Source organism: Nerophis lumbriciformis, linkage group LG06 (assembly GCF_033978685.3).
Source record: "Nerophis lumbriciformis linkage group LG06, RoL_Nlum_v2.1, whole genome shotgun sequence".
In the NCBI taxonomy this organism is placed as follows: Eukaryota; Metazoa; Chordata; class Actinopteri; order Syngnathiformes; family Syngnathidae; genus Nerophis; species Nerophis lumbriciformis.
In genome coordinates this window covers 4,948,451-4,975,950 of record NC_084553.2, presented here as the reverse complement: position 1 = coordinate 4,975,950, position 27,500 = coordinate 4,948,451, and the positions used below count along the sequence as shown (strand labels likewise).

Sequence of the window (27,500 nt, the reverse complement as noted above, 5' to 3'; positions counted from 1 at the left end):
ACACACACACACACACACTATGTATACACACACACACAACGCATACACACACATGCAGTATATTTACCTAAGTCACATTTTAAGTTCTATGAAGAACTTTTACTGATGTATTCCAATATTTATTTTTTTTAAATAATATTTATTCATTAATTTGGTAGGGAAATATAATACAGGTACTAAGAAAACAGATACTCCCACCAAAAAAAATAAAAAATATATAAATAAAAATACAAAATACAAAAAAATAAAATAAATAAAAACAATAAAAATTAAAAAAATTAAACATTTTTAATAAAATAAAAAAAATAAAAAATAAAAAAATAAATAAAAAAAAATAAAAAAATAAAAAAATAAATAAAATAAAAAAATAAAATAAAATAAAAATAATAAAATAAAAATAAAAATAAAAATAAAAATAAAAATAAAAATAAAAATAAAAATAAAAATAAAAATAAAAATAAAAATAAAAATAAAAATAAAAATAAAAATAAAAATAAAATAAAAATAAAAATAGCTAATTGGGCAGTTGGTACATTTCAAACACCTTCAATCAAACCTTTTGATTTTAAATTGTAATAAACTCTTTATTGGAATATTTGGAAATCTCCAAAAAGTACGTTCACGTGCAAAATATACTCATTAAAAGTGAAAACAAAAAAATATGTGAACCTAAAATGAACCTGTTTACATGCACTAACAAAATAATTAGAAAAGATGCAAACAATAGAAAAAAATATACAAATTAACTAAATAATATATCTTACATTTTGTGAAAAAATTATTATATTAAAATGTTTTTTATTGCTTTAGCAAAAAAGAAAAGGTTTTAATGTATTATATTCACATTTAATTACAATAAAAGACAAAATCAGGAACTATCTGAAACCAATATGAACATGTTTAAATGTACTAAAAAATATATACAAAATAACTAAACATATTGCTTACATTTTGTGTTTATTGAGTTGAGTCAATAATCATGTGTCTTTTTTTTATTGTTTTTATTGCTTTCGCAAAACAAAAATATTGTTTAATGTATTACATTTACAATTAATTGCAATAAAAGACGATAGCAGGAATTATAAGAAACCAATAAGAACATGCATTAAAAAAAAAAAATTTACATTTTGTGTTTAATGAGTTGAGTCATCAATTTTTATTTGTCACTATTTTAAATATGTTTTATTGCTTTGGCAAAAAAATAAAAATAAAAATAGAAAATATAAATATACACATATATATATATATACATATATATATATATATATATATATATATATATATATATATATATATATATATATATATATATATATATATATATATATATATATATCACATTTATTGTACAATTAATTACAATAAAAGACGGAAACAAGAACTATATGAAACAAATATGAACATGTTTAAATGCAAATAGTAATTATACAAATTAATTGAAAATATAATTTACATTTTGGGTTTAATGATTTTAGTAATCAATATTTATCATTATTTTTATTATTTTAATGACTTTGGCAAAAAAAAATACATTTACTGTACAATTAATTACAAGACAAGATGAAAACAAGAACTATATGAAATCATGGAAATTAACTAAAAATATAATTTACATTTTGTGTTTATTGAGTTGAGTAATCAACTATGTATCACAATTGTATTTATTTTTATGGCTTTGGCAAAAAAAAAAAAAACATATTACATTTACTGTACAATTAATTGCAATAAAAGAAGAAAACAATAATTACATAAAACCAATATGAAAATGTCAAAATGCACTAAAATAACATAATTATATACAAATTAACTAAAAATATTAACATTTTGTGTTTATTGTGTTGAGTCATCAAATAATATTATTTTTATTTTTTTTGCCTTGGCAAAAAAATATTTACATATTTACATTTACTGTACAATTAATTATAATATAAAAGACAAAAACAAGAATTATACGAAACCAATATGAACATGTTTAAATGCACTAAATAATTATACAAATTAATAAAAAATATAATTTACATTTTGTGTTCCTTGTGTTGAGTAATCAATATTTATCACTAATTCAATTGTTTTTATGGCTTTGAAAAAATAAAAAATAAAAAAATAAAAATAGATTAAAAAAACAATATATATATATATATATATATATATATATATATATATATATATATATATATATATATATATATGTGTATATATTACATTTACTGTACGATTAATTACAATACAAGATGAAAACAAAAACTATATGAAACCAATATGAACATGTTTAAATGCACTACATTTATACAAATTAGCTAAATGTATAATACACATAATGACTTATCTGTATTTTAATTGTTTTTTTTGGTTTTGGCAAAAATATAATATTTTTTATTAAAAAGTTATTGTTTTTTTGCCATATTTTTTGTATATCAGCTGAGATATTTGCCGGTATTTCTTTTATCATTCTGTGTATTCAGTCAGATGCTAAAAGATGAAATGATCTAAAAAAAAAAAAAAAAAAAAAGTATAATTTTCTTGGATGAGGCACAAACTGATATTTCTGAGTGAAAGTCAGTGGAGTGAATCACAGAAAAATGTCACTCGAGTGGCGGCTGACGGAAGTCTTACCGTCAATCATCATGAAGATGAAAAATATGGGGAACTCGCACTCGATGCCGTCAAAAAGCTGTCGGGAGACAAAAAAAAAGAGCAGAAGGTTATTTGCTTTTCATCCCAGGGAGGCCAGAAGGTCGCTGGACTTGGAAACCAAACACCAGGACACAAACTTGTGTAAAAACAATACGACTGCAAAATAAACAGGGGGCCAAATGAAGTTGGGAGTGCCAGCACTCTGATAAAGAAGGTGAGAAACAAACTTGTGGTACAGTACAAAGGTGGAGTCCGCTCATGACCGAGTGTTCAAAAAAGTAAAGGTGCTATCAAATCTGTCATTCATCATGTAGACGTATTCCACTTTGTCTTCTGCACGTCAAACTGGAACTATTCCTCGAAATGTTTTTAATTGACTTGTTGATTAAAGCCGATCCCAAAAGCCGATGCCCGCTAAAAATGTAAAAAAATATATTTTAATAAAAATATTATTTAAAACTTTTTTTTTTTTTTTTTTTTTTTTTTCTCATCTTTTAACACAGTAAATAAGAGCTTGGTCAAGTTAAATGCTAACATACTGTAACATGTGGATGCATTAGATGCATTCAAATACGAAAATGTGTTTAAAAAAATGCTATTTAATGCATTATGGATATAAAACGTAGTGGTAAAGTGTCTTGCGGAGTTAATAGATTTTTTTTGTAAAAAGCCACTTTACATTGAGTAAACAACCTCAAAGTGCTACAGTGTATTAAACAAATCAAGATAAAAAGATAATAAAAAAAATAAAATAAAAAGTAGAACAGTCAAAAAGCTAGAACGAGTATGCATATATCTAAAAAAAGGTGTTTTTTTTTTTTAAAAAAGGGGGAAAAAAGGGGTTTTTAAGCCTTTTTTAAAAGCCTCCACAGTCTGTGGTGCCCTCAGGTGGTCAGGGAGAGCGCTAATAATAATAATAATAATGATAATAATGATAATAGATTTTATTTGTAAAAAGCACTTTACATTGAGTAAACAACCTCAAAATGCTACAGTGTATTAAACAAATTAAAATAAGATAATTAAAAAAAAAAAAAGAAAAAAAAAGTAGAACAGCCAAAAAGCTAGAACTAGTATGCATATATCTAAAAAAAAAAGAAGGTTTTTTTTTAAAAAAAAAAGGGGAAAAAATGGGGGTTTTAAGCCTTTTTTAAAAACCTCCACAGTCTGTGGTGCCCTCAGGTGGTCAGGGAGAGCGTTAATAATAATAATAATAATAGATTTTATTTGTGAAAAGCACTTTACATTGAGTAAACAACCTCAAAGTGCTACAGTGTATTAAACAAATTAAAATAAAAAGATAATTAAAAAAAAAAAAGAAAGAAAAAAGTAGAACAGCCAAAAAGCTAGAACTAGTATGCATACATCTAAAAAAAAAGAGGTTTTTTTAAAAAAAAAAAAGGGAAAAAAAGGGTTTTTTAAGCCTTTTTTAAAAGCCTCCACAGTCTGTGGTGCCCTCAGGTGGTCAGGGGAACGTTAATAATAATAATAATAATGATAATAGATTTTATTTGTAAAAAGCACTTTACATTGAGTAAACAACCTCAAAGTGCTACAGTGTATTAAACAAATTAAAATAAAAAGATAATTAAAAAAAAAAAAGAAAAAAAAAAGTAGAACAGCCAAAAAGCTAGAACTAGTATGCATATATCTAAAAAAAAAGGTTGTTTTTTTTTTTAAAAAAAAGGGGGGGGGGGGGGGGGGAAAAGGGGTTTTAAGCCTTTTTTAAAAACCTCCACAGTCTGTGGTGCCCTCAGGTGGTCAGGGAGAGCGTTAATAATAATAATAATAATGATAATAGATTTTATTTGTAAAAAGCACTTTACATTGAGTAAACAACCTCAAAGTGCTACAGTGTATTAGAAAAAATTAAATAAAAAGATAATAAAAAAAAAAATAAAAAATAAAAAGTACAACAGCCAAAAAGCTAGAACTAGTATGCATATATCTAAAAAAAGGGTTGTTTTTTTTTTTTAAAAGGGGGTTTTAAGCCTTTTTTAAAAGCCTCCACAGTCTGTGGTGCCCTCAGGTGGTCAGGGAGAGCGTTAATAATAATAATAATAATGATAATAATGATAATAGATTTTATTTGTAAAAAGCACTTTACATTGAGTAAACAACCTCAAAGTGCTACAGTGTATTAAACAAATAAAAATAAAAATATAATTTAAAAAAGAAAAAGAAAAAAAAAGTAGAACAGCCAAAAAGCTAGAACTAGTATGCATATATCTAAAAAAAAAAAAAGTTTTTTTTTTTTTTTTAAAAAGGGGAAAAAAGAGGGGGTTTTAAGCCTTTTTTAAAAACCTCCACAGTCTGTGGTGCCCTCAGGTGGTCAGGGAGAGCGTTAATAATAATAATAATGATAATAGATTTTATTTGTAAAAAGCACTTTACATTGAGTAAACAACCTCAAAGTGCTACAGTGTATTAAACAAATTAAAATAAAAAGATAATTAAAAAAAAAAAAGAAAAAAAAAAGTAGAACAGCCAAAAAGCTAGAACTAGTATGCATATATCTAAAAAAAGGTTGTTTTTTTTAAAAAAAGGGGGGGGGGAAAGGGGGTTTTAAGCCTTTTTTTAAAAGCCTCCACAGTCTGTGGTGCCCTCAGGTGGTCAGGGAGAGCGTTAATAATAATAATAATAATGATAATTGATTTTATTTGTAAAAAGCACTTTACATTGAGTAAACAACCTCAAAGTGCTACAGTGTATTAGAAAAAATTAAATAAAAAGATAATAAAAAATAAAAAAAATAAAAAAAAAGTACAACAGCCAAAAAGCTAGAACTAGTATGCATATATCTAAAAAAAGGGTTGTTTTTTTTTTTTAAAGGGGGTTTTAAGCCTTTTTTAAAAGCCTCCACAGTCTGTGGTGCCCTCAGGTGGTCAGGGAGAGCGTTAATAATAATAATAATAATGATAATTGATTTTATTTGTAAAAAGCACTTTACATTGAGTAAACAACCTCAAAGTGCTACAGTGTATTAAACAAATTAAAATAAAAATATAATTTAAAAAAGAAAAAGAAAAAAAAAGTAGAACAGCCAAAAAGCTAGAACTAGTATGCATATATCTAAAAAAAAAAAAAGTTTTTTTTTTAAAAAAAAAAGGGAAAAAAAGAGGGGGTTTTAAGCCTTTTTTAAAAACCTCCACAGTCTGTGGTGCCCTCAGGTGGTCAGGGAGAGCGTTATTAATAATAATAATAATAATAATAATGATAATAGATTTTATTTGTAAAAAGCACTTTACATTGAGTAAACAACCTCAAAGTGCTACAGTGTATTAAACAAATTAAAATAAAAAGATAATTAAAAAAAAAAAAGAAAAAAAAAAGTAGAACAGCCAAAAAGCTAGAACTAGTATGCATATATCTAAAAAAAAAAGGTTTTTTTTTTTTAAAAAAAAAAAGGGGGGGAAAAAGGGGGTTTTAAGCCTTTTTTAAAAACCTCCACAGTCTGTGGTGCCCTCAGGTGGTCAGGGAGAGCATTAATAATAATAATAATAATGATAATAGATTTTATTTGTAAAAAGCACTTTACATTGAGTAAACAACCTCAAAGTGCTACAGTGTATTAGAAAAAATTAAATAAAAAGATAATAAAAAAAATTAAAAAAAATTAAAAGTACAACAGCCAAAAAGCTAGAACTAGTATGCATATATCTAAAAAAAGGGTTGTTTTTTTTTTTTAAAAGGGGGTTTTAAGCCTTTTTTAAAAGCCTCCACAGTCTGTGGTGCCCTCAGGTGGTCAGGGAGAGCGTTAATAATAATAATAATAATGATAATAATGATAATAGATTTTATTTGTAAAAAGCACTTTACATTGAGTAAACAACCTCAAAGTGCTACAGTGTATTAAACAAATAAAAATAAAAATATAATTTAAAAAAGAAAAAGAAAAAAAAAGTAGAACAGCCAAAAAGCTAGAACTAGTATGCATATATCTAAAAAAAAAAAGTTTTTTTTTTTTTAAAAAAAGGGGAAAAAAGAGGGGGTTTTAAGCCTTTTTTAAAAACCTCCACAGTCTGTGGTGCCCTCAGGTGGTCAGGGAGAGCGTTAATAATAATAATAATAATAATGATAATAGATTTTATTTGTAAAAAGCACTTTACATTGAGTAAACAACCTCAAAGTGCTACAGTGTATTAAACAAATTAAAATAAAAAGATAATTAAAAAAAAAAAAGGAAAAAAAAAGTAGAACAGCCAAAAAGCTAGAACTAGTATGCATATATCTAAAAAAAAAAAAGCCTTTTTCTTTTTAAAAGAAGGGTTTTTAAGCCTTTTTTAAAAGCCTCCACAGTCTGTGGTGCCCTCAGGTGGTCAGGGAGAGCGTTAATAATAATAATAATATATTGTCTTTGTAAAAAGCACTTTACATTGAGCAAACAACCTCAAAGTGCTACAGTGTATTACAAAAAATAAAATAAAAAGATAAATACAAATAAAAACTAGAACAGCCAAATAGCTAAAACTAGTATGCATATATCTAAAAAAAGGCTTTTAAAAAAAAAAAAAAAAAAGGGGGTTTTAGCCTTTTTTAAAAGCCTCCACAGTCTGTGGTGCCCTCAGGTGGTCAGGGAGAGCGTTAATAATAATAATAATAATAATAATAATAATATATTGTCTTTGTAAAAAGCACTTTACATTGAGTAAACAACCTCAAAGTGCTACAGTGTATTAGAAAAAATAAAATAAAAAGACAATAAAAAAATGCATACAAATAAAAACTAGAACAGCCAAATAGCTAAAACTAGTATGCATATGTCTAAAAAAAAAAGGCTTTTTTTTTTTTTTTTAAAGAAGGGTTTTTAAGCCTTTTTTAAAAGCCTCCACAGTCTGTGGTGCCCTCAGGTGGTCAGGGAGAGCGTTCCACAGACTGGGAGCGGGCGGAGCAGAAAGCCCGGTCTCCCATTGTTTCCCATCGTGTCTCGCAGTGGTTAAGTTCAAAAGAAGGACTTAGAAAGAAGTAAGAAATATACAATTAAAAAAACACCTTCATTTCTGCGGGTTTGTAGTAGCGGCGCTCCTTGTCTTCGTTGGTGGTGCGGTACCCGTCGCGGATGAAGCGCTTGAAGCCGTACTTGCCCCGCAGCTTGCGGACGATCTTGTCCAGCGTCTGACTGCAGAGGGCGTCGTCGTCCACGGCGAAGGCGGGGTAGCTGATGGTCGGCAGCAAGGCGGCGTCTGTGTTCTACCGGGCAGACAGAAACCAGGCGTCAGATTCTGCTCCCACAAAACCAAAAACCTAAAAAAAACTAAAAAAACCTAAAAAAAAAACCCCATTAATCACACTTTTGAAACTGGATCAATCATGATTAATCACACTATTAAATTTGGATGAATCATGATTAATCACACTTTTGATTTGATCTTAATTATGATTAATCACACTTTTGAATTTTGGATCAATCATGACTAATCAAACTTTTGAATTTGGATCAGTTGTGATTAATCACTCTTTTGAAACTGGACCAATCATGATTAGTCACACTTTTGAATTTAGATCAATCAGGACTAATCCATTTTTTGAGTTTTGATTAATCGCACTTTTGAATTTGGATCAATAATGACTAATCAAACTTTTGAATTTGGATACATCGTGATTAGTCACACTTTTAAATTTGGATCAATCGTGATTAATCACACTTTTAAATTTGGATCAATCATGATTAATCACATTTTTGATTTGGTATTAATCATGATTAATCACACTTTTGAATTTGGATCAATAATGACTAATCACGCTTTTGAATTTGGATTAATCACGATTAGTCACACTTTTGAATTTGGATCAGTCATGATTAATCACACTTTTGAATTTGGTTCAGTCATGATGAAAATGGATCAATCGTGATTAATCACACTTTGGAATTTGGATGAATCGTGATTAATCGCACTTTTAAATTTGGATCAATCGTGATTAATCACACTTTTAAATTTGGATCAATCATGATTAATCACATTTTTGATTTGGTATTAATCATGATTAATCACACTTTTGAATTTGGATCAATCATGACTAATCACACTTTTGAATTTGGATTAATCACGATTAATCACACTTTTGAATTTGGATCAGTCATGATTAATCACACTTTTGAATTTGGATCAATCATGATTAATCACACTTTTGATTTGGTATTAATCATGATTAATCACACTTTTGAATTTGGATCAATCATGATTAATCACACTTTTGAATTTGGATCAATCATGATTAATCACACTTTTGATTTGGTATTAATCATGATTAATCACACTTTTGAATTTGGATCAATCATGACTAATCACACTTTTGAATTTGGATTCATCACGATTAATCACACTTTTGAATTTGGATCAGTCATGATTAATCACACTTTTGAAAATGGATCAATCGTGATTAATCACACTTTTGAATTTGGATGAATCGTGATTAATTGCACTTTTAAATTTGGATCAATCATGACTAATCACACTTTTGAAACTGGATCAATCATGACTAATCACACTTTTTATTTTGTATTAATCATGATTAATCACACTTTTGAATTTGGATCAATCATGACTAATCAAACTTTTGAATTTGGATTAATCTTGATTAATCACACTTAAATTTGGATCAATCATGACTAATCACACTTTATATTTGGTATTAATCACGATTAATCAACTTTTGAATTTGGATCAGTCATGATTAATCACACTTTTGAAAATGGATCAATCGTGATTAATCACACTTTGGAATTTGGATGAATCGTGATTAATCGCACTTTTAAATTTGGATCAATCATGACTAATCACACTTTTGATTTGGTATTAAACATGATTAATCACACTTTTGAAACTGGATCAATCATGACTAATCACACTTTTGATTTGGTATTAATCATGATTAATCACATTTTTGAATTTGGATCAATCATGACTAATCAAACTTGAATTTGGATTAATCTTGATTAATCACACTTAAATTTGGATCAATCATGACTAATCACACTTTAGATTTGGTATTAATCATGATTAATCGCACTTTTGAATTTGGATCAATCGTGATTAATCACATTTGGTATTCATGATTAATCACACTTTTGAGTTTGAATTCATCACGACCAATCACAGGCTGGCAACACGTCAACATGGCGAGCGGCCGCCGCTCACGCGCAAGTCGAGGGGCGGCCATAGAAGGTGAAATATTGAACTCACAGGCGAGGAGGTGCTGGTGTCAGAGTTGATGTTTTACTTGTTGACACTCATCTTCTTCTACTACAATGACCTCATTATCCTCCTTCCCTCTCCATTCTGACACACCACTTATGTAGTCGCCGTTTCCCTTCTCAAACCCTCCGCCGCCATCTCCATCTCCGCCTCCTGCCTCGTCGACAGCGTGCCGCCATAAGTGCCCCCGTGGAGGCGGAGTTACGGACGTTTGCTGACATCTCGTTTGCTGGCAAATAGCTTTTTGCTTACAAAATCCTTTTTTAGGTTACAAATTGTTTTTTGGTTGCAAATCTTTTTTTTTTTTGATGCAAAGAAAATTGCAAACAACAAAGAAATATTTCAAATTAAAAGTATAAAAAAAAAAAACGCACGTTTTTGGATTTCACATTTTTAGTCACAAATAATTTTTTTGGTGGCAAATAGCTCAAATAAGATTTGAAACCAAAAAACAATTTGTAACCTAAAAAAGGATTTTGTAAGCAAAAAGCTATTTGCCACCAAAAAAATGCATGTAACCAAAAAATTATTTGTGACTAAAAATGTGAAATCCAAAAACGTACGTTTATATATACATATACATATCAATATACACATATATATATATATATATATATATATATATATATATATATATATATATATATATATATATATATACATATATATATATATACATATACATATACAGGTAAAAGCCAGTAAATTAGAATATTTTGAAAAACTTGATTTATTTCAGTAATTGCATTCAAAAGGTGTAACTTGTACATTATATTTATTCATTGCACACAGACTGATGCATTCAAATGTTTATTTCATTTAATTTTGATGATTTGAAGTGGCAACAAATGAAAATCCAAAATTCCGTGTGTCACAAAATTAGAATATTACTTAAGGCTAATACAAAAAAGGGATTTTTAGAAATGTTGGCCAACTGAAAAGTATGAAAATGAAAAATATGAGCATGTACAATACTCAATACTTGGTTGGAGATCCTTTTGCCTCAATTACTGCGTTAATGCGGCGTGGCATGGAGTCCATGAGTTTCTGGCACTGCTCAGGTGTTATGAGAGCCCAGGTTGCTCTGATAGTGGCCTTCAACTCTTCTGCGTTTTTGGGTCTGGCATTCTGCATCTTCCTTTTCACAATACCCCACAGATTTTCTATGGGGCTAAGGTCAGGGGAGTTGGCGGGCCAATTTAGAACAGAAATACCATGGTCCGTAAACCAGGCACGGGTAGATTTTGCGCTGTGTGCAGGCGCCAAGTCCCGTTGGAACTTGAAATCTCCATCTCCATAGAGCAGGTCAGCAGCAGGAAGCATGAAGTGCTCTAAAACTTGCTGGTAGACGGCTGCGTTGACCCTGGATCTCAGGAAACAGAGTGGACCGACACCAGCAGATGACATGGCACCCCAAACCATCACCCAACCATGCAAATTTTGCATTTCCTTTGGAAATCGAGGTCCCAGAGTCTGGAGGAAGACAGGAGAGGCACAGGATCCACGTTGCCTGAAGTCTAGTGTAAAGTTTCCACCATCAGTGATGGTTTGGGGTGCCATGTCATCTGCTGGTGTCGGTCCACTCTGTTTCCTGAGATCCAGGGTCAACGCAGCCGTCTACCAGCAAGTTTTAGAGCACTTCATGCTTCCTGCTGCTGACCTGCTCTATGGAGATGGAGATTTCAAGTTCCAACAGGACTTGGCGCCTGCACACAGCGCAAAATCTACCCGTGCCTGGTTTACGGACCATGGTATTTCTGTTCTAAATTGGCCCGCCAACTCCCCTGACCTTAGCCCCATAGAAAATCTGTGGGGTATTGTGAAAAGGAAGATGCAGAATGCCAGACCCAAAAACGCAGAAGAGTTGAAGGCCACTATCAGAGCAACCTGGGCTCTCATAACACCTGAGCAGTGCCAGAAACTCATCGACTCCATGCCACGCCGCATTAACGCAGTAATTGAGGCAAAAGGATCTCCAACCAAGTATTGAGTATTGTACATGCTCATATTTTTCATTTTCATACTTTTCAGTTGGCCAACATTTCTAAAAATCCCTTTTTTGTATTAGCCTTAAGTAATATTCTAATTTTGTGACACACGGAATTTTGGATTTTCATTTGTTGCCACTTCAAATCATCAAAATTAAATGAAATAAACATTTGAATGCATCAGTCTGTGTGCAATGAATAAATATAATGTACAAGTTACACCTTTTGAATGCAATTACTGAAATAAATCAAGTTTTTCAAAATATTCTAATTTACTGGCTTTTACCTGTGTATATATGCAGTTATACATATATATATATATATATATATAAATAAAAGTTAAAGTAGCAATGATTGTCACACACACACACTAGGTGTGGCGAACTTCTTCTCTGCATTTGACCCATCACCCTTGATCACCCCCTGGGAGGTGAGGGGAGCAGTGAGCAGCAGCGGTGGCCGCGCCCGGGAATCATTTTTGGTGATTTAACCCCCAATTCCAAGCCTTGATGCTGAGTGCCAAGCAGGGAGGTAATGGCTCCCATTTTTATAGTCTTTGGTACGACTCGGCCGGGGTTTGAACTCACAACCTACCCATCTCTGGGCGGACACTCTAACCACTAGGCCACGATATATATATATATATAAAAAAGTATATACATATACACACACATATATATATCGATTACATGTCTATTGCGATCCATACTGATATCGTTTTATCAACCCAGCCCTACTTCCTAAAACACTTCGCACACTCTAAAAGCGACAATGTGGGGACCCGGCCCAAACACACATTTATTGACACTTTATCGATGATGTAATCGGACATCGGCGTCACAAGAGTGGACGGCGGACTCACGTGGGAGCGAGACTCTCGGGGCAGCAGGGAGCAAAGCGTTTGCCGGTTCCTGTTGTGGGCGTCCAGGTCCACGAAGATCACCGACCACGAGCAGCCCTGCACGCACACACACACACACACACACACACACACACACACACACACACACACACACAATGTGAAGTGTCTAAAGCTCCGCCTACACAACATGCCCACAGCTCCAAACAAGACATTTGACATTAAAAAGTGCATTAAACACACACACACGTACATTTATTTTGAAGTAGAGTGTGGGAGTCAAGAGTCCTCACTTCGCCTGCATAAAAGAAAATGTCGGACACTGGCGGCGTCACTTGAACGCCTCGCCACTGTTGGTGTTTTCACTCGCCGCTCTCCCACGTAGTAACGCGGCAGGTTTCACTCCCCGCACCTGGTAAGCACTTTCTGCTGTAACTTCCATGCATTATGGATGATTATTGCCTTTTTACCCACTCACACCCACTCCAGAACACATCCAAGTGGGGCTTTTAGTCAAATCAGCAGCTTTCCTCTCGAACTATGCAAAGTGCGTTGGATTGTGGGTCAGCGTTAGTCCATAAAAAACAAACAAACAAAAAAACGGTTTGGCCTTCAAATCCCAGCTATAACTTTGTTCCTACGCTTTGACTGTTGCGGCTTATAAAACTTTAGGATTTTTCTTCGCCGGCGGCCGTAATGCAAAATGTTTCCAAAAAAACCCCCAAGCGAATACACTGAAAAGGTGCGTTATTGTTTTGGACCATTTAGAATAGAATAGAATATAATAGAAAGTACTATATTGATCCCTGCGGGGAAATTCAGCACCACAGTTTGCTCACAATAGACAATAAATATTATACAGCATTATTCACATGTGAATAATATAAATACAGTCTATTATGCAGCATTATTCACATGTGAATAATATAAATACAGTTTATTAAACAGCATTATTCACGTGTGAATAAGATAAATACAGTCTATTATACAGCATTATTCACATGTGAATAATATAAATACAGTCTATTATACAGCATTATTCACGTGTGAATAATATAAATACAGTCTATTATACAGCATTATTCACATGTGAATAATATAAATACAGTCTATTATACAGCATTATTCACATGTGAATAATATAAATACAGTCTATTATACGGCATTATTCACATGTGAATAACATAAATACAGTCTATTATACAGCATTATTCACATGTAAATAATATAAATACAGTATATTATACAGCATTATTCACATGTGAATAATATAAATGCAGTCTATTATACAGCATTATTCACATGTGAATAATATAAATACAGTCTATTATACAGAATTATTCACATGCGATTGACATAAATACAGTCTATTATACATCATTATTCACATGTGAATAATATAAATACAGTATATTATACAGCATTATTCACATGTGAATAACAAATACAGTCTATTATACAGCATTATTCACATGTGAATAATATAAATACAGTTTATTATAGAGCATTATTCACATGTGAATAATATAAATACAGTCTATTATACAGCATTATTCACATGTGAATAACATAAATACAGTCTATTATACAGCATTATTCACATATGAATAACATAAATACAGTCTATTATACAGCATTATTCACATGTGAATAATATAAATACAGTCTATTATACAGCATTATTCACATGTGAATAATATGAATACAGTCTATTATACAGCATTATTCACATGTGAATAATATAAATAGTCTATTATACAGCATTATTCACATGTGAATAACATAAATACAGTCTATTATACAACATTATTCACATGTGAATAACAAATACAGTCTATTATACAGCATTATTCACATGGGGAAAACATAAATACAGTCTATTATACAGCATTATTCACATGTGAATAATATGAATACAGTCTATTATACAGCATTATTCACATGTGAATAATATAAATAGTCTATTATACAGCATTATTCACATGTGAATAACATAAATACAGTCTATTATACAACATTATTCACATGTGAATAACAAATACAGTCTATTATACAGCATTATTCACATGGGAAAAACATAAATACAGTCTATTATACAGCATTATTCACATGTGAATAATATAAATACAGTCTATTATACAGCATTATTCACATGTGAATAATATAAATGCAGTCTATTATATAGCATTATTCACATGTGAATAATATAAATACAGTCTATTATACAGCATTATTCACATGTGAATAATATAAATACAGTCTATTATACAGCATTATTCACATGTGAATAATATAAATACAGTTTATTATACAGCATTATTCACATGTGAATAATATAAATACAGTCTATTATACAGCATTATTCACATGTGAATAATATAAATGCAGTCTATTATACAGCATAATTCACATGTGAATAATATAAATGCAGTCTATTATACAGCATTATTCACATGTGAATAACATAAATAAAGTCTATTATACAGCAGTATTCACATGTGAATAATATAAATACAGTCCATTATGCAGCATTATTCACATGTGAATAACATAAATACAGTCTATTATACAGCATTATTCACGTGTGAATAATATAAATACAGTCTATTATACAGCATTGTTCACATGTAAATAATATAAATACAGTATATTATACAGCATTATTCACATGTGAATAATATAAATACAGTCTATTATACAGCATTATTCACATGGGAATAATATAAATACAGTCTATTATACAGCATTGTTCACATGTAAATAATATAAATACAGTATATTATACAGCATTATTCACATGTGAATAATATAAATACAGTCTATTATACAGCATTATTCACATATGAATAAAATGAATACAGTCTATTATACAGCATTATTCACATGTGAATAAAATGAATACAGTCTATTATACAGCATTATTCACATGTGAATAAGATAGAGTCTATTTTACAGCACTATTCACATGTGAATAATATAAATACAGTATATTATACAGCATTATTCACATGTGAATAGTATAAATATATTATACATATATTCTACATTTAAGTACAGTCAAGAAGGAACATGTGCATTATACAATAGTTAGTGCTTTTAACAGGAAGTACAAGTGCTGTTTCATCTTCTAACCATCCATAGCGTTTTTACTCGCGTGGATTCTTCGTTCGTCACTCCAAGCCACGTTTGTAAGTTTTCCAATATAACTAAAACAATTGTGACTTACTAAACCGTCCCATGTGTGATGTCGGTAGGAGTGTTTTCATGCATATTTGCACGCGCTATCGCGATGAAATGAAGCTAGTGTCATTAGCATTAGCTAATATGCTAACACAAGTTTCTGTGTTAGCAATATTAACTTACAACAGCATTCTTTTTGTATTGTTCCAGTTTTGTAAATTCACCAAAACGTCGCCGTGGAGTTATTGAGTCTGTTTAGCTGATTGGAGAGCCAGCTTGCAATTTGGGTGTGAAAATAAACATTTAAAAAATATTTTCGTGTAAATTAACTCATTTCACAACGTATATATCTGCCGCTAATATATGGAAAAAAATATTCTTCAAATTTCTTAGTTGTAGTTTTCCATTAGAACATTTAAGCTGCTGAAATCGCCCTGTAAAATCACTAATGCTAATTAGAAGCATGTATATGGGAAAGCCAATGTAAATTAGCATCGAGCTAGCACTTTTTTTTTTTATGCATTATTTTTGTGAGAATGCTACAGAGAAACTATTTTGTATCTCAAATAGGTTATATTGACATACATGACTTTTGTATGTTCACTTTTAAAGTGTTTTGAAGTCAAAAACTTTCGAAACACCGGTTATCGGTCTGCTAAGCTAGCAAGAAAACACGTTAGTGGGATCAGAACAAACTGCTTGAATGGGACAATGTTGTGGAAAAAAACTCATGTTTTAGTAATCTCTTGTGGAGCAATTTAAGTGTGATTTATGTTGTATCGCTTCTTCTCTTTATTGCATTGGTCTGTTTTCTGTTCAAATACATTTTTATGGCCCTGCTAAATTCCTGGAGTTTGTTGGAGATGTCTCTTACCCCCAAACCTTCTGAGACAAAGACTGCCATGATGTAGGGAGAAAACGCTAATTTATATAATATTAGTCTTTTGGTCAAAGGTTACTCTCCAAATGTTTTTGTGTGTGTGATTGATACTGCCTTTTCCACGTTTAATCAAAAAATTGCTGTTTTTGCTAATATCACAATAAGATAACAGATATTTTTCTCATCCTTCCTTTGCCCTCCCAGGTTAGGACACTTCGCCAAAACGTAAAGCAATATAAGGATCTGAAAGTTGTCTTTGTCTCTCCTCTTCCTCCTTTTTTGTTAGCAGCGTAAACTTTCTATTCTGTAAACGAATGTTGTTTGAGATCTCAACTAAATACTTCAGACTTGGCTTTTTCTGGACATTTCTCTGATGAATAGGAACGATTCCAAAAAAAAATCATTTTTTTAGGTTACAACTTGTTTTTTGGTTGCAAATATTTTTTTTGTTGCAAAGAAAATTGCAAACAAAGAAATATTTCAAATTAAAAGAATATTTTCAAACAAAAAAAAAAACAGTACGTTTTCGGATTTCTCATTTTTAATCACAAATAATTTTTTTGGTTACACGTCTTTTTTTGGTGGCAAATAGCTTTAATTTTTTGTTTGACTTCTTCCCATAAAAGTGCAAGTATCGGACCGTTTAGACACTTTTAAAGGGCTCCTATTATGCAAAATAGGGACAGAACCATATATTACACCTTTGTGGTTTTCTTCTCTCACCTGCACTTATTTCTTATTTCTTGTCTCTATGCATAATATATTTATATATATATATATATACATACACAAATATATAACTGTATATGTATATATATATATATGTATATATATATATATATATAGTCATAAATACATAAATAAATACAGTCTATTATACAGCATTATTCACATGTAAATAATATAAATACAGTATATTATACAGCATTATTCACATGTGAATAATATAAATACAGTCTATTATACAGCATTATTCACATGTGAATAATATAAATACAGTCTATTATACAGCAATATTCACATGTGAATAATATAAATACAGTCTATTATACAGCATTATTCACATGTGAATAACATAAATACAGTCTATTATACAGCATTATTCACATGTGAATAACATAAATACAGTCTATTATACAACATTATTCACATGTGAATAACATAAATACAGTCTATTATACAGCATTATTCACATGGGGAAAACATAAATACAGTCTATTATACAGCATTATCCACATGTGAATAACATAAATACAGTCTATTATACAGCATTATTCACATGTGAATATAAATAGTCTATTATACAGCATTATTCACATGTGAATATAAATACATTCTATTATACAGCATTATTCACATGTGAATAATATAAATACAGTCTATTATACAGCATTATTCACATGTGAATAATATAAATACAGTCTATTATACAGCAATATTCACATGTGAATAATATAAATACAGTCTATTATACAGCATTATTCACATGTGAATAACATAAATACAGTCTATTATACAGCATTATTCACATGGGGAAAACATAAATATAGTCTATTATACAACATTATCCACATGTGAATAACATAAATACAGTCTATTATACAGCATTATTCACATGTGAATATAAATAGTCTATTATACAGCATTATTCACATGTGAATATAAATACATTCTATTATACAGCATTATTCACATGTGAATAATATAAATACAGTCTGTTATACAGCATTATTCACATGTGAATAATATAAATACAGTCTATTATACAGCATTATTCACATGTGAATAATATAAATACAGTCTATTATACAGCATTATTCACATGTGAATAACATAAATACAGTCTATTATACAGCATTATTCACATGTGAATAACATAAATACAGTCTATTATACAACATTATTCACATGTGAATAACATAAATACAGTCTATTATACAACATTATCCACATGTGAATAACATAAATACAGTCTATTATACAGCATTATTCACATGTGAATAATATAAATACAGTCTATTATACAGCATTATTCACATGTGAATAATATAAATGCAGTCTATTATACAGCATTATTCACATGGGAAAAACATAAATACAGTCTATTATACAACATTATTCACATGTGAATAACATAAATACAGTCTATTATACAGCATTATTTACATGTGAATAATATAAATAGTCTATTATACAGCATTATTCACATGTGAATAATATAAATGCAGTCTATTATACAGCACTATTCACATGTGAATAACATAAATACAGTCTATTTTACAGCTTTATTCACATGTGAATAATATAAATAGTCTATTTTACAGTATTATTCACAGGTGAATTATATAAATACAGAATATTATACAGCATTATTCACATGTGAATAATATAAATATATACATATATTCTACATTTAAGTACAGTCAAGAAGGAACATGTGCATTATACAATATTTAGTGCTTTTAACAGGAAGTACAAGTGCCGTTTCATCTTCTAGTCGTCCATAGCGTTTTTACTCGCGTGGATTCTTCGTTCGTCACTCCAAGCCACGTTTGTAAGTTTTCCAATATAACTAAAACAATTCTGACTTACTAAACAGTCCCATGTGTGATGTCGGTAGGAGTGTTTTCATGCATATTTGCACGCGCTATCGCGATGTAATGAAGCTAGTGTCATTAGCATTAGCTAATATGCTAACACAAGTTTCTGTGTTAGCAATATTAACTTACAACAGCATTCTTTTTGTATTGTTCCAGTTTTGTAAATTCACCAAAATGTCGCCGTGGAGTTATTGAGTCTGTTTAGCTGATTGGAGAGCCAGCTTGCAATTTGGGTGTGAAAATAAACATTTAAAAAATATTTTCGTGTAAATGAACTCATTTCACAACGTATATATCTGCCGCTAATATATGGAAAAAAATATTCTTCAAATTTCTTAGTTGTAGTTTTCCATTAGAACATTTAAGCTGCTGAAATCGCCCTGTAAAATCACTAATGCTAATTAGAAGCATGTATATGGGAAAGCCAATGTAAATTAGCATCGAGCTAGCACATTTTTTTTTATGCATTATTTTTGTGAGAATGCTACAGAGAAACTATTTTGTATCTCAAATAGGTTATATTGACATACATGACTTTTGTATGTTCACTTTTAAAGTGTTTTGAAGTCAAAAACTTTCGAAACACCGGTTATCGGTCTGCTAAGCTAGCAAGAAAACACGTTAGCGGGATCAGAACAAACTGCTTGAATGGGACAATGTGTGGAAAAAACTCATGTTTTAGTAATCTTTTGTGGAGCAATTTCAGTGTGATTTATGTTGTATTGCTTCTTCTCTTTACTGCATTGGTCTGTTTTCTGTTCAAATACATTTTTATGGCCCTGCTAAATTCCTGGAGTTTGTTGGAGATGTTTCTTACCCCCAAACCTTCTGAGACAAAGACTGCCATGATGTAGGTGAGAAAACACTAATTTATATAATATTAGTCTTTTGGTCAAAGGTTACTCTCCAAATGTTTTTGTGTGTGTGATTGATACTGCCTTTTCCACGTTTAATCAAAAAATTGCTGTTTTTGCTAATATCACAATAAGATAACAGATATTTTTCTCATCCTTCCTTTGCCCTCCCAGGTTGGGACACTTCGCCAAAACCGTAAAGCAATATAAGGATCTGAAAGTTGTCTTTGTCTCTCCTCTTCCTCCTTTTTCGTTAGCAGCGTAAACTTTCTATTCTGTAAACGAATGTTGTTTGAGATCTCAACTAAATACTTCAGACTTGGCTTTTTCTGGACATTTCTCTGATGAATAGGAACGATTCCAAAAAAATTTCATTTTTTAGGTTACAACTTGTTTTTTGGTTGCAAATATTTTTTTTGTTGCGAAGAAAATTGCAAACAAAGAAATATTTCAAATTAAAAGAATATTTTCAAACAAAAAAAAAAACAGTACGTTTTCGGATTTCTCATTTTTAATCACAAATAATTTTTTTGGTTACACGTCTTTTTTTGGTGGCAAATAGCTTTAATTTTTTGTTTGACTTCTTCCCATAAAAGTGCAAGTATCGGACCGTTTAGACACTTTTAAAGGGCTCCTATTATGCAAAATAGGGACAGAACCATATATTACACCTTTGTGGTTTTCTTCTCTCACCTGCACTTATTTCTTATTTCTTGTCTCTATGCATAATATATTTATATATATATATATACATACACAAATATATAACTGTATATGTATATATATATGTATATATATATATATATATATATATATATATATATATATATATATATAGTCATAAATACATAAATAAATACAGTCTATTATACAGCATTATTCACATGTAAATAATATAAATACAGTATATTATACAGCATTATCCACATGTGAATAATATAAATACAGTCTATTATACAATATTATTCACATGTGAATAATATAAATACAGTCTATTATACAGCATTATTCACATGTGAATAATATAAATACAGTCTATTATACAGCATTATTCACATGTGAATAATATAAATACAGTCTATTATACAGCATTATTCACATGTGAATAACATAAATACAGTCTATTATACAGCATTATTCACATGTGAATAACATAAATACAGTCTATTATACAACATTATTCACATGTGAATAACATTAATACAGTCTATTATACAGCATTATTCACATGTGAATAACATAAATACAGTCTATTATACAGCATTATTCACATGTGAATAACATAAATACAGTCTATTATACAACATTATTCACATGTGAATAACATAAATACAGTCTATTATACAACATTATTCACATGTGAATAACATAAATACAGTCTATTATACAGCATTATTTACATGTGAATAATATAAATACAGTCTATTATACAGCTTTATTCACATGTGAATAACATAAATACAGTCTATTATACAGCATTATTCACATGTGAATAATATAAATGCAGTCTATTATACAGCATTATTCACATGGGAAAAACATAAATACAGTCTATTATACAACATTATTCACATGTGAATAACATAAATACAGTCTATTATACAGCATTATTCACATGTGAATATAAATAGTCTATTATACAGCATTATTCACATGTGAATATAAATACATTCTATTATACAGCATTATTCACATGTGAATAATATAAATACAGTCTGTTATACAGCATTATTCACATGTGAATAATATAAATACAGTCTATTATACAGTATTATTCACATGTGAATAATATAAATACAGTCTATTATACAGCATTATTCACATGTGAATAACATAAATACAGTCTATTATACAGCATTATTCACATGTGAATAACATAAATACAGTCTATTATACAACATTATTCACATGTGAATAACATAAATACAGTCTATTATACAGCATTATTCACATGGGGAAAACATAAATACAGTCTATTATACAACATTATCCACATGTGAATAACATAAATACAGTCTATTATACAGCATTATTCACATGTGAATAATATAAATACAGTCTATTATACAGCATTATTCACATGGGAAAAACATAAATACAGTCTATTATACAACATTATTCACATGTGAATAACATAAATACAGTCTATTATACAGCATTATTCACATATGAATAAAATGAATACAGTCTATTATACAGCATTATTCACATGTGAATAATATAAATACAGTCTATTATACAGCATTATTCACATGTGAATAATATAAATATATACATATATTCTACATTTAAGTACAGTCAAGAAGGAACATGTGCATTATACAATATTTACACATTTTACACAATACAACACATTTTAGTTGCAGAGCGGGACTACTACTACTACTACTACTACTACTACTACTAGGAGTAGTATAGTAGTAGTAATAGTAGTAGTAGTAGTAGTATACACCAAGTAAAATCCAAGTGACTTCAGAAGTCTTTAAAGCTGTGGAGACGTAACGGCGATGAGCCGAAGCTTCTCGCTTTGACCCAGATCAATTTTATCTGCCGTGAAGCTCCCGGGCATGATGGGAAAATCCAACCCGACGCGGTGCATTCATTGATGGAGCACAAAGGCGGAAAGCCAGACGATAGCGATAGCCGGCCGGCTGTGAGGGTCAGCTGGGAAATCAAGAGTGACGGAGACGCTTCGTAAGTCTGGAAGCAGGCGCTGGTAGCGGCGCTTCTTCTCCGTCTGCTTGATGGCGGACACAGACGCCGCCTCCGTTAACGACTTCTTTCATCACAGCCGCGATCAAATACCGATGCTTCCGGGCTGCCGATCAAACGCCGGACTAAATCGTTTCCACCGCATCATGAAATAAACAACAGGGTGCACTGTCAGAGTTTCAGCACGTATCAGCAAATCTGACTTAGAATTTCCTGGAAATTTCGAGAAAACCGGGAAGTTTCCAAAATACTGATACTAGTACAATTGTCATTGATGAAATGAATGGGTTGGTGTTGGAATTTTTTGGAATCGGTAGAAATATGTTGATGCAGAAACAGTTTGGGTATTTCGTGGAATTCCTGGAATTTCGGGAAAACTGGGAATTTGTACAAAAAAGAAAAACGGTAGTTTGTTGTCCCGATTAAGAAAAAGATTTGAAAGTAGAATGGTCAAAAACGGTTGAAAAATGTGGACTGGGAAACATTTTCACGAAGAGGTGAAAATAGGGCTTGGGAAAACAGGGAATTCTGGGAAATCCTGATTTGTTTTTTTGCCTGGGAAATAGCAGTTTGGTTGTCCAAGGTGAGATGAGTGTGTGGATGGTGGAATGGTTCAAATCCAATGAGAAATGTGGGATATGCAGTCGATTGTATAATGCTCATTTATTATCAATGGGGAGAAAATCGCCGGAAATTCCGGGAAAACTGGAAATTTTGAGAAAGGGAAAACATGTTTTGCGTCCGATAAATGTGTAAAGAGTAGTGTGGGTGGATGGTTGAAAGGTCAGAATCGGGTTAAAAAAATGCAAAGCATTTTGAGAAATTTTCCAATTCATTTCAATTAGAAATTCCTGGAAATTTTGAGAAAACCGTGAAGTTTCAAAAATATTGATACTAGCACAATTGTCCTTGATGACATTAATAGGTTGATGTTGGAATTTTTTTGAATCGGTTGAAATATGTTGATGCAGTAACAGTTTGAATTTAATTGGGTATTTCGGAATTCCTGGAATTTCGGGAAAACCGGGAATTTGTACAAAAAGAAAAACGGTAGTTTTGTTGTCCCAATTAAGAAAAAAAATTGAAGTTGGAACGGTCAGAAACGGTTGAAAAATGGGAACTGTGAAAACTTTCCAGGAAGAGGTGAAATTAGGGCTTGGGAAAACAGGGATTTCTGGGAAATCCTGATTTGTTTTTTTTTACCTGGAAAATGGTAATTTGGTTGTCCAAGGTGGATGGTGGAATGGTTCAAATCGGATGAGAAATGTGGGATATGCAGTTGATTGTATAATGCTCATTTATTGTCAACGGGGAGAAAATTGCCGGAAATTCCGGGAAAACCGGTAAATTTGAGAAAGGGAAAACATGTTTTGCGTCTGATATATGTAAAGAGTTGTGTGTGTGGATGGTTGAAAGGTCGGACTTGGGTTTAAAAAATGCAAAACACTTTGAGAAATTTTCCCATTCACTTGAATTAGACTTTCCTGGAAATTTTGGAAAAAAACGGGAAGTTTCGATAATATTGATACTAGCACAATTGTCCTGGATGAAATGAATGGGTTGGTGTTGTAATGTTTTGAAATACGTTGATGCAGTAACAGTTTGAACTTAATTGGGTATTTTGGAATTCCTGGAATTTCGGGAAAACCGGGAATTTGTACAAAAAGAAAAACGGTAGTTTTGTTGTCCCAATTAAGAAAAAAAATTTAAGTTGGAATGGTCAGAAACGGTTGAAAAATTGGAAAAGTGAAAACTTTCCAGGAAGAGGTGAAAATAGGGCTTGGGAAAACAGGGAATTCTGGGAAATCCTGATTTTTTTTTTACCTGGAAAATGGTAATTTGGTTGTCCAAGGTGAGATGAGTGTGTGGATGTTGGAATGGTTCAAAGGATATGCAGTTGATTGTATAATGCTCATTTATTGTCAACGGGGAGAAAATTGCGGGAAATTCCGGGAAAGCCGGGAATTTTGAGAAAGGGAAAACATGTTTTGCGTTTGATATATGTAAAGAGTTGTGTGTGTGGATGGTTGAAAGGTCGGACTTGGGTTTAAAAAATGCAAAACACTTTGAGAAAATTTCCCATTCACTTGTATTTGACTTTCCTGGAAATTTGGAAATTTCTAAAAAAAAACGGGAAGTTTAGAACATATTAATACTACTGACAGACATACGTTAGAAATTTACGCTACTTTATATTAGAAACGGCAACAGCGGAGGATGATAGAGGAAAAGAAGATTATTATGACTTATGCAGATCCCAAATAAACATCAGCAGGTACCAACAGGTAAGAAAAGTTGGTTTTGCATAAAAAACACCAGATAATGTCTCCTAATAGATGCCATTTTGAGGTCCTTATACACACACACACCATAAAAATATTGCATGTTGAAGCACAGTACGTCTGACTACTGTAGTTGCAATGCGCCGACAGTCCATTAAGCTGTGCGGCTTCGTAGACATTTTGACGGATTTTTGAGAGGGAGTCATGCTTACCTGGTTCCCAAACAGGTTGAATCCATTGATGGCCTCCAGAGCAGCTTTGGCCAAACCCACAGAGCTGGGAAGAAAGAAAAAAATAAACATTTAAAACGCATCAATGACAAAGAAAACAACCATCAATTCCGGACTATAAGACGCTGCTTTTTGTCTACGCTTTGAACCCTGCGGCTTATAAAACGGTGCGTCTTTTTCTTTGCCGACGACCATTGCTTGATTGATTTGATTGAAACTTGTATTAGTAGATTGCACAGTACAGTACATATTCCGTACAATTGACCACTAAATGGTAACACCCGAATAAGTTTTTCCACGTTAATCAATTCATAATGATTTGTGTTCTTGTGATTTTTATATAACCCAAACAAAGGACGGAAATGGCGCCATCTTTTGGACAAGTTCACTCACTGCGGGTTGAAAATATACTTCCGGTTTTAGTGCCTTAAACCGAAAGTAAAATAGCGTCCATAACGTTTTGTGGAGAATGCATATATGTTTAATAAGAGTTCTTCCTTTATTCATAGTCATGTTTAAATCAGCTAGTGTTTTTCCATTTGTACTCTTTCTATTTTTTCATTTTATGTCCGCAAATAAACTGTGTGTGTTACCTTGAAGGCTTGGAATGTAGGAGTTGGAGTACTCCCTTATATCTTATCTGTAGTAGAACAAGGAGGCTGTATTCCTTTCTGGGGAGGGTGGGGGTTTTCTTCATATGCAAGAAGTTGTCTCTTCCGTTTGAATGTTAAGACCAATTTGAGAAGCCAGTATGAATGTATTGATGTAGGCTGGTCTCCTGAAGCATCGGTAAAACTTGTTAATATTCCTATTCTGTCTTGGTGGTCCTTCTTACTCTGCATATATGTCATCTGAAAGAAATTAATTCCCTGAGAGGGAATACTGGTCAGACGCAACAGTTTCCACTCGTGTGCATTCGGCATTCATCGCTCCAATCAACGGTTGTAAGTTTTACAATATAACTAAAATAATTCTTACTTACTAAACGTCTGTGGGAGTGTTTTCATGCATATTTGTACGTGCTATCGTAAAGTAGTCATGCTAGCATCGTTAGCATCCACTTACGATGGCATTCTTCTTGTATTGTTTCAGTTTCACAAATTCCTCAGTAAATTCACCAAAACGTCAGCGTGGAGTTATTGAGTCCGTTTAGCTGATTGGAGAGCTTGCTAGAGGGTCCATGATGATGGCTTCCGTTTTGTTTGATCGGCCGTTTTACTGCCCTGTTACAGACACCGTTTGTAAACAATTAAGGTATGTAAATAAACATCTACAGAATATTTCTGTGTAAATAACTAATGTCACAACGTATATATCTGCGACAGTGACGTGCGGTGAGGTTGATGGCCCCTCACTTCAACTTTCCACGTGCAAGATTGAATCTATTTAAAAAAGTGTAACCGAGGGTTTATAAATGTGGCCTATACTGTATGGAACTACAAAATAACAAACACGGAGGCTCCAGTTTACACGAGGACCACTTTATTTACCTTCTTTCAAAAACTTCCGCTCCACCCCATGTCATCACTTCCGCTCTTAGCGCCTTCAAAATAAGAGCTCGAGGCATATACTGCATAACAGCGCATAACAGGAACTTAACATCACAAAGAGGAAAGCCCATGAAAATAGGTTACAAAAGTTATTTAATAAGAAGCCAAAAAGTGCAAAAACAATAATGTTCGTGTTGGAGGAGTTGTGAATTAGACACACCTGCAGTCTGCAGGTGTACCTAATGCTGTGGCCCTGCAGTCATTCACAACTCCTCCAACACGGACATTATTGTTTTTGCACTTTTTGGCTTCTTATGAAATAACTTTTTTAAATAGATTCAATCTTGCACGTGGAAAGTTTAAGTGTGGGCTTTAGTTGATATAACAATTGTACGGCGGGGGTGCAGGAGGCGGGATTACTGGAGCCTCAGCCAGTGCGTCTTTTGCAGCCGTTTTATGATCGCTCAGCACAAGAAATACGTTACACACATACAGTTGTTGACAAACTACACTGTACATTATATACCTCAGCTAACTAAACTATGGAAATGTATAATATAATTCATATAGCAATACGGTCTCACTGCACAGCAAG

The 27,500-nt window shown here is 31.5% G+C and overlaps 1 protein-coding gene across 3 annotated transcripts in view; it reads right to left on the bottom strand.

Annotated features, from left to right (window-relative positions):
• Positions 1–27,500, bottom strand: part of phkb (phosphorylase kinase, beta) — a 223,302-nt gene that overhangs the window by 120,837 nt on the left and 74,965 nt on the right. For all 3 annotated transcript variants that reach the window (XM_061963662.1, XM_061963660.1, XM_061963661.1), the window contains 4 exons: positions 25,398–25,461; positions 12,681–12,776; positions 7,627–7,824; positions 2,614–2,671 (listed from right to left, as the gene is read on the bottom strand). In XM_061963662.1, the coding sequence (XP_061819646.1) occupies positions 2,614–2,671; positions 7,627–7,824; positions 12,681–12,776; positions 25,398–25,461 (416 nt within the window). The remainder of the gene's footprint in view (positions 1–2,613; positions 2,672–7,626; positions 7,825–12,680; positions 12,777–25,397; positions 25,462–27,500) is intronic.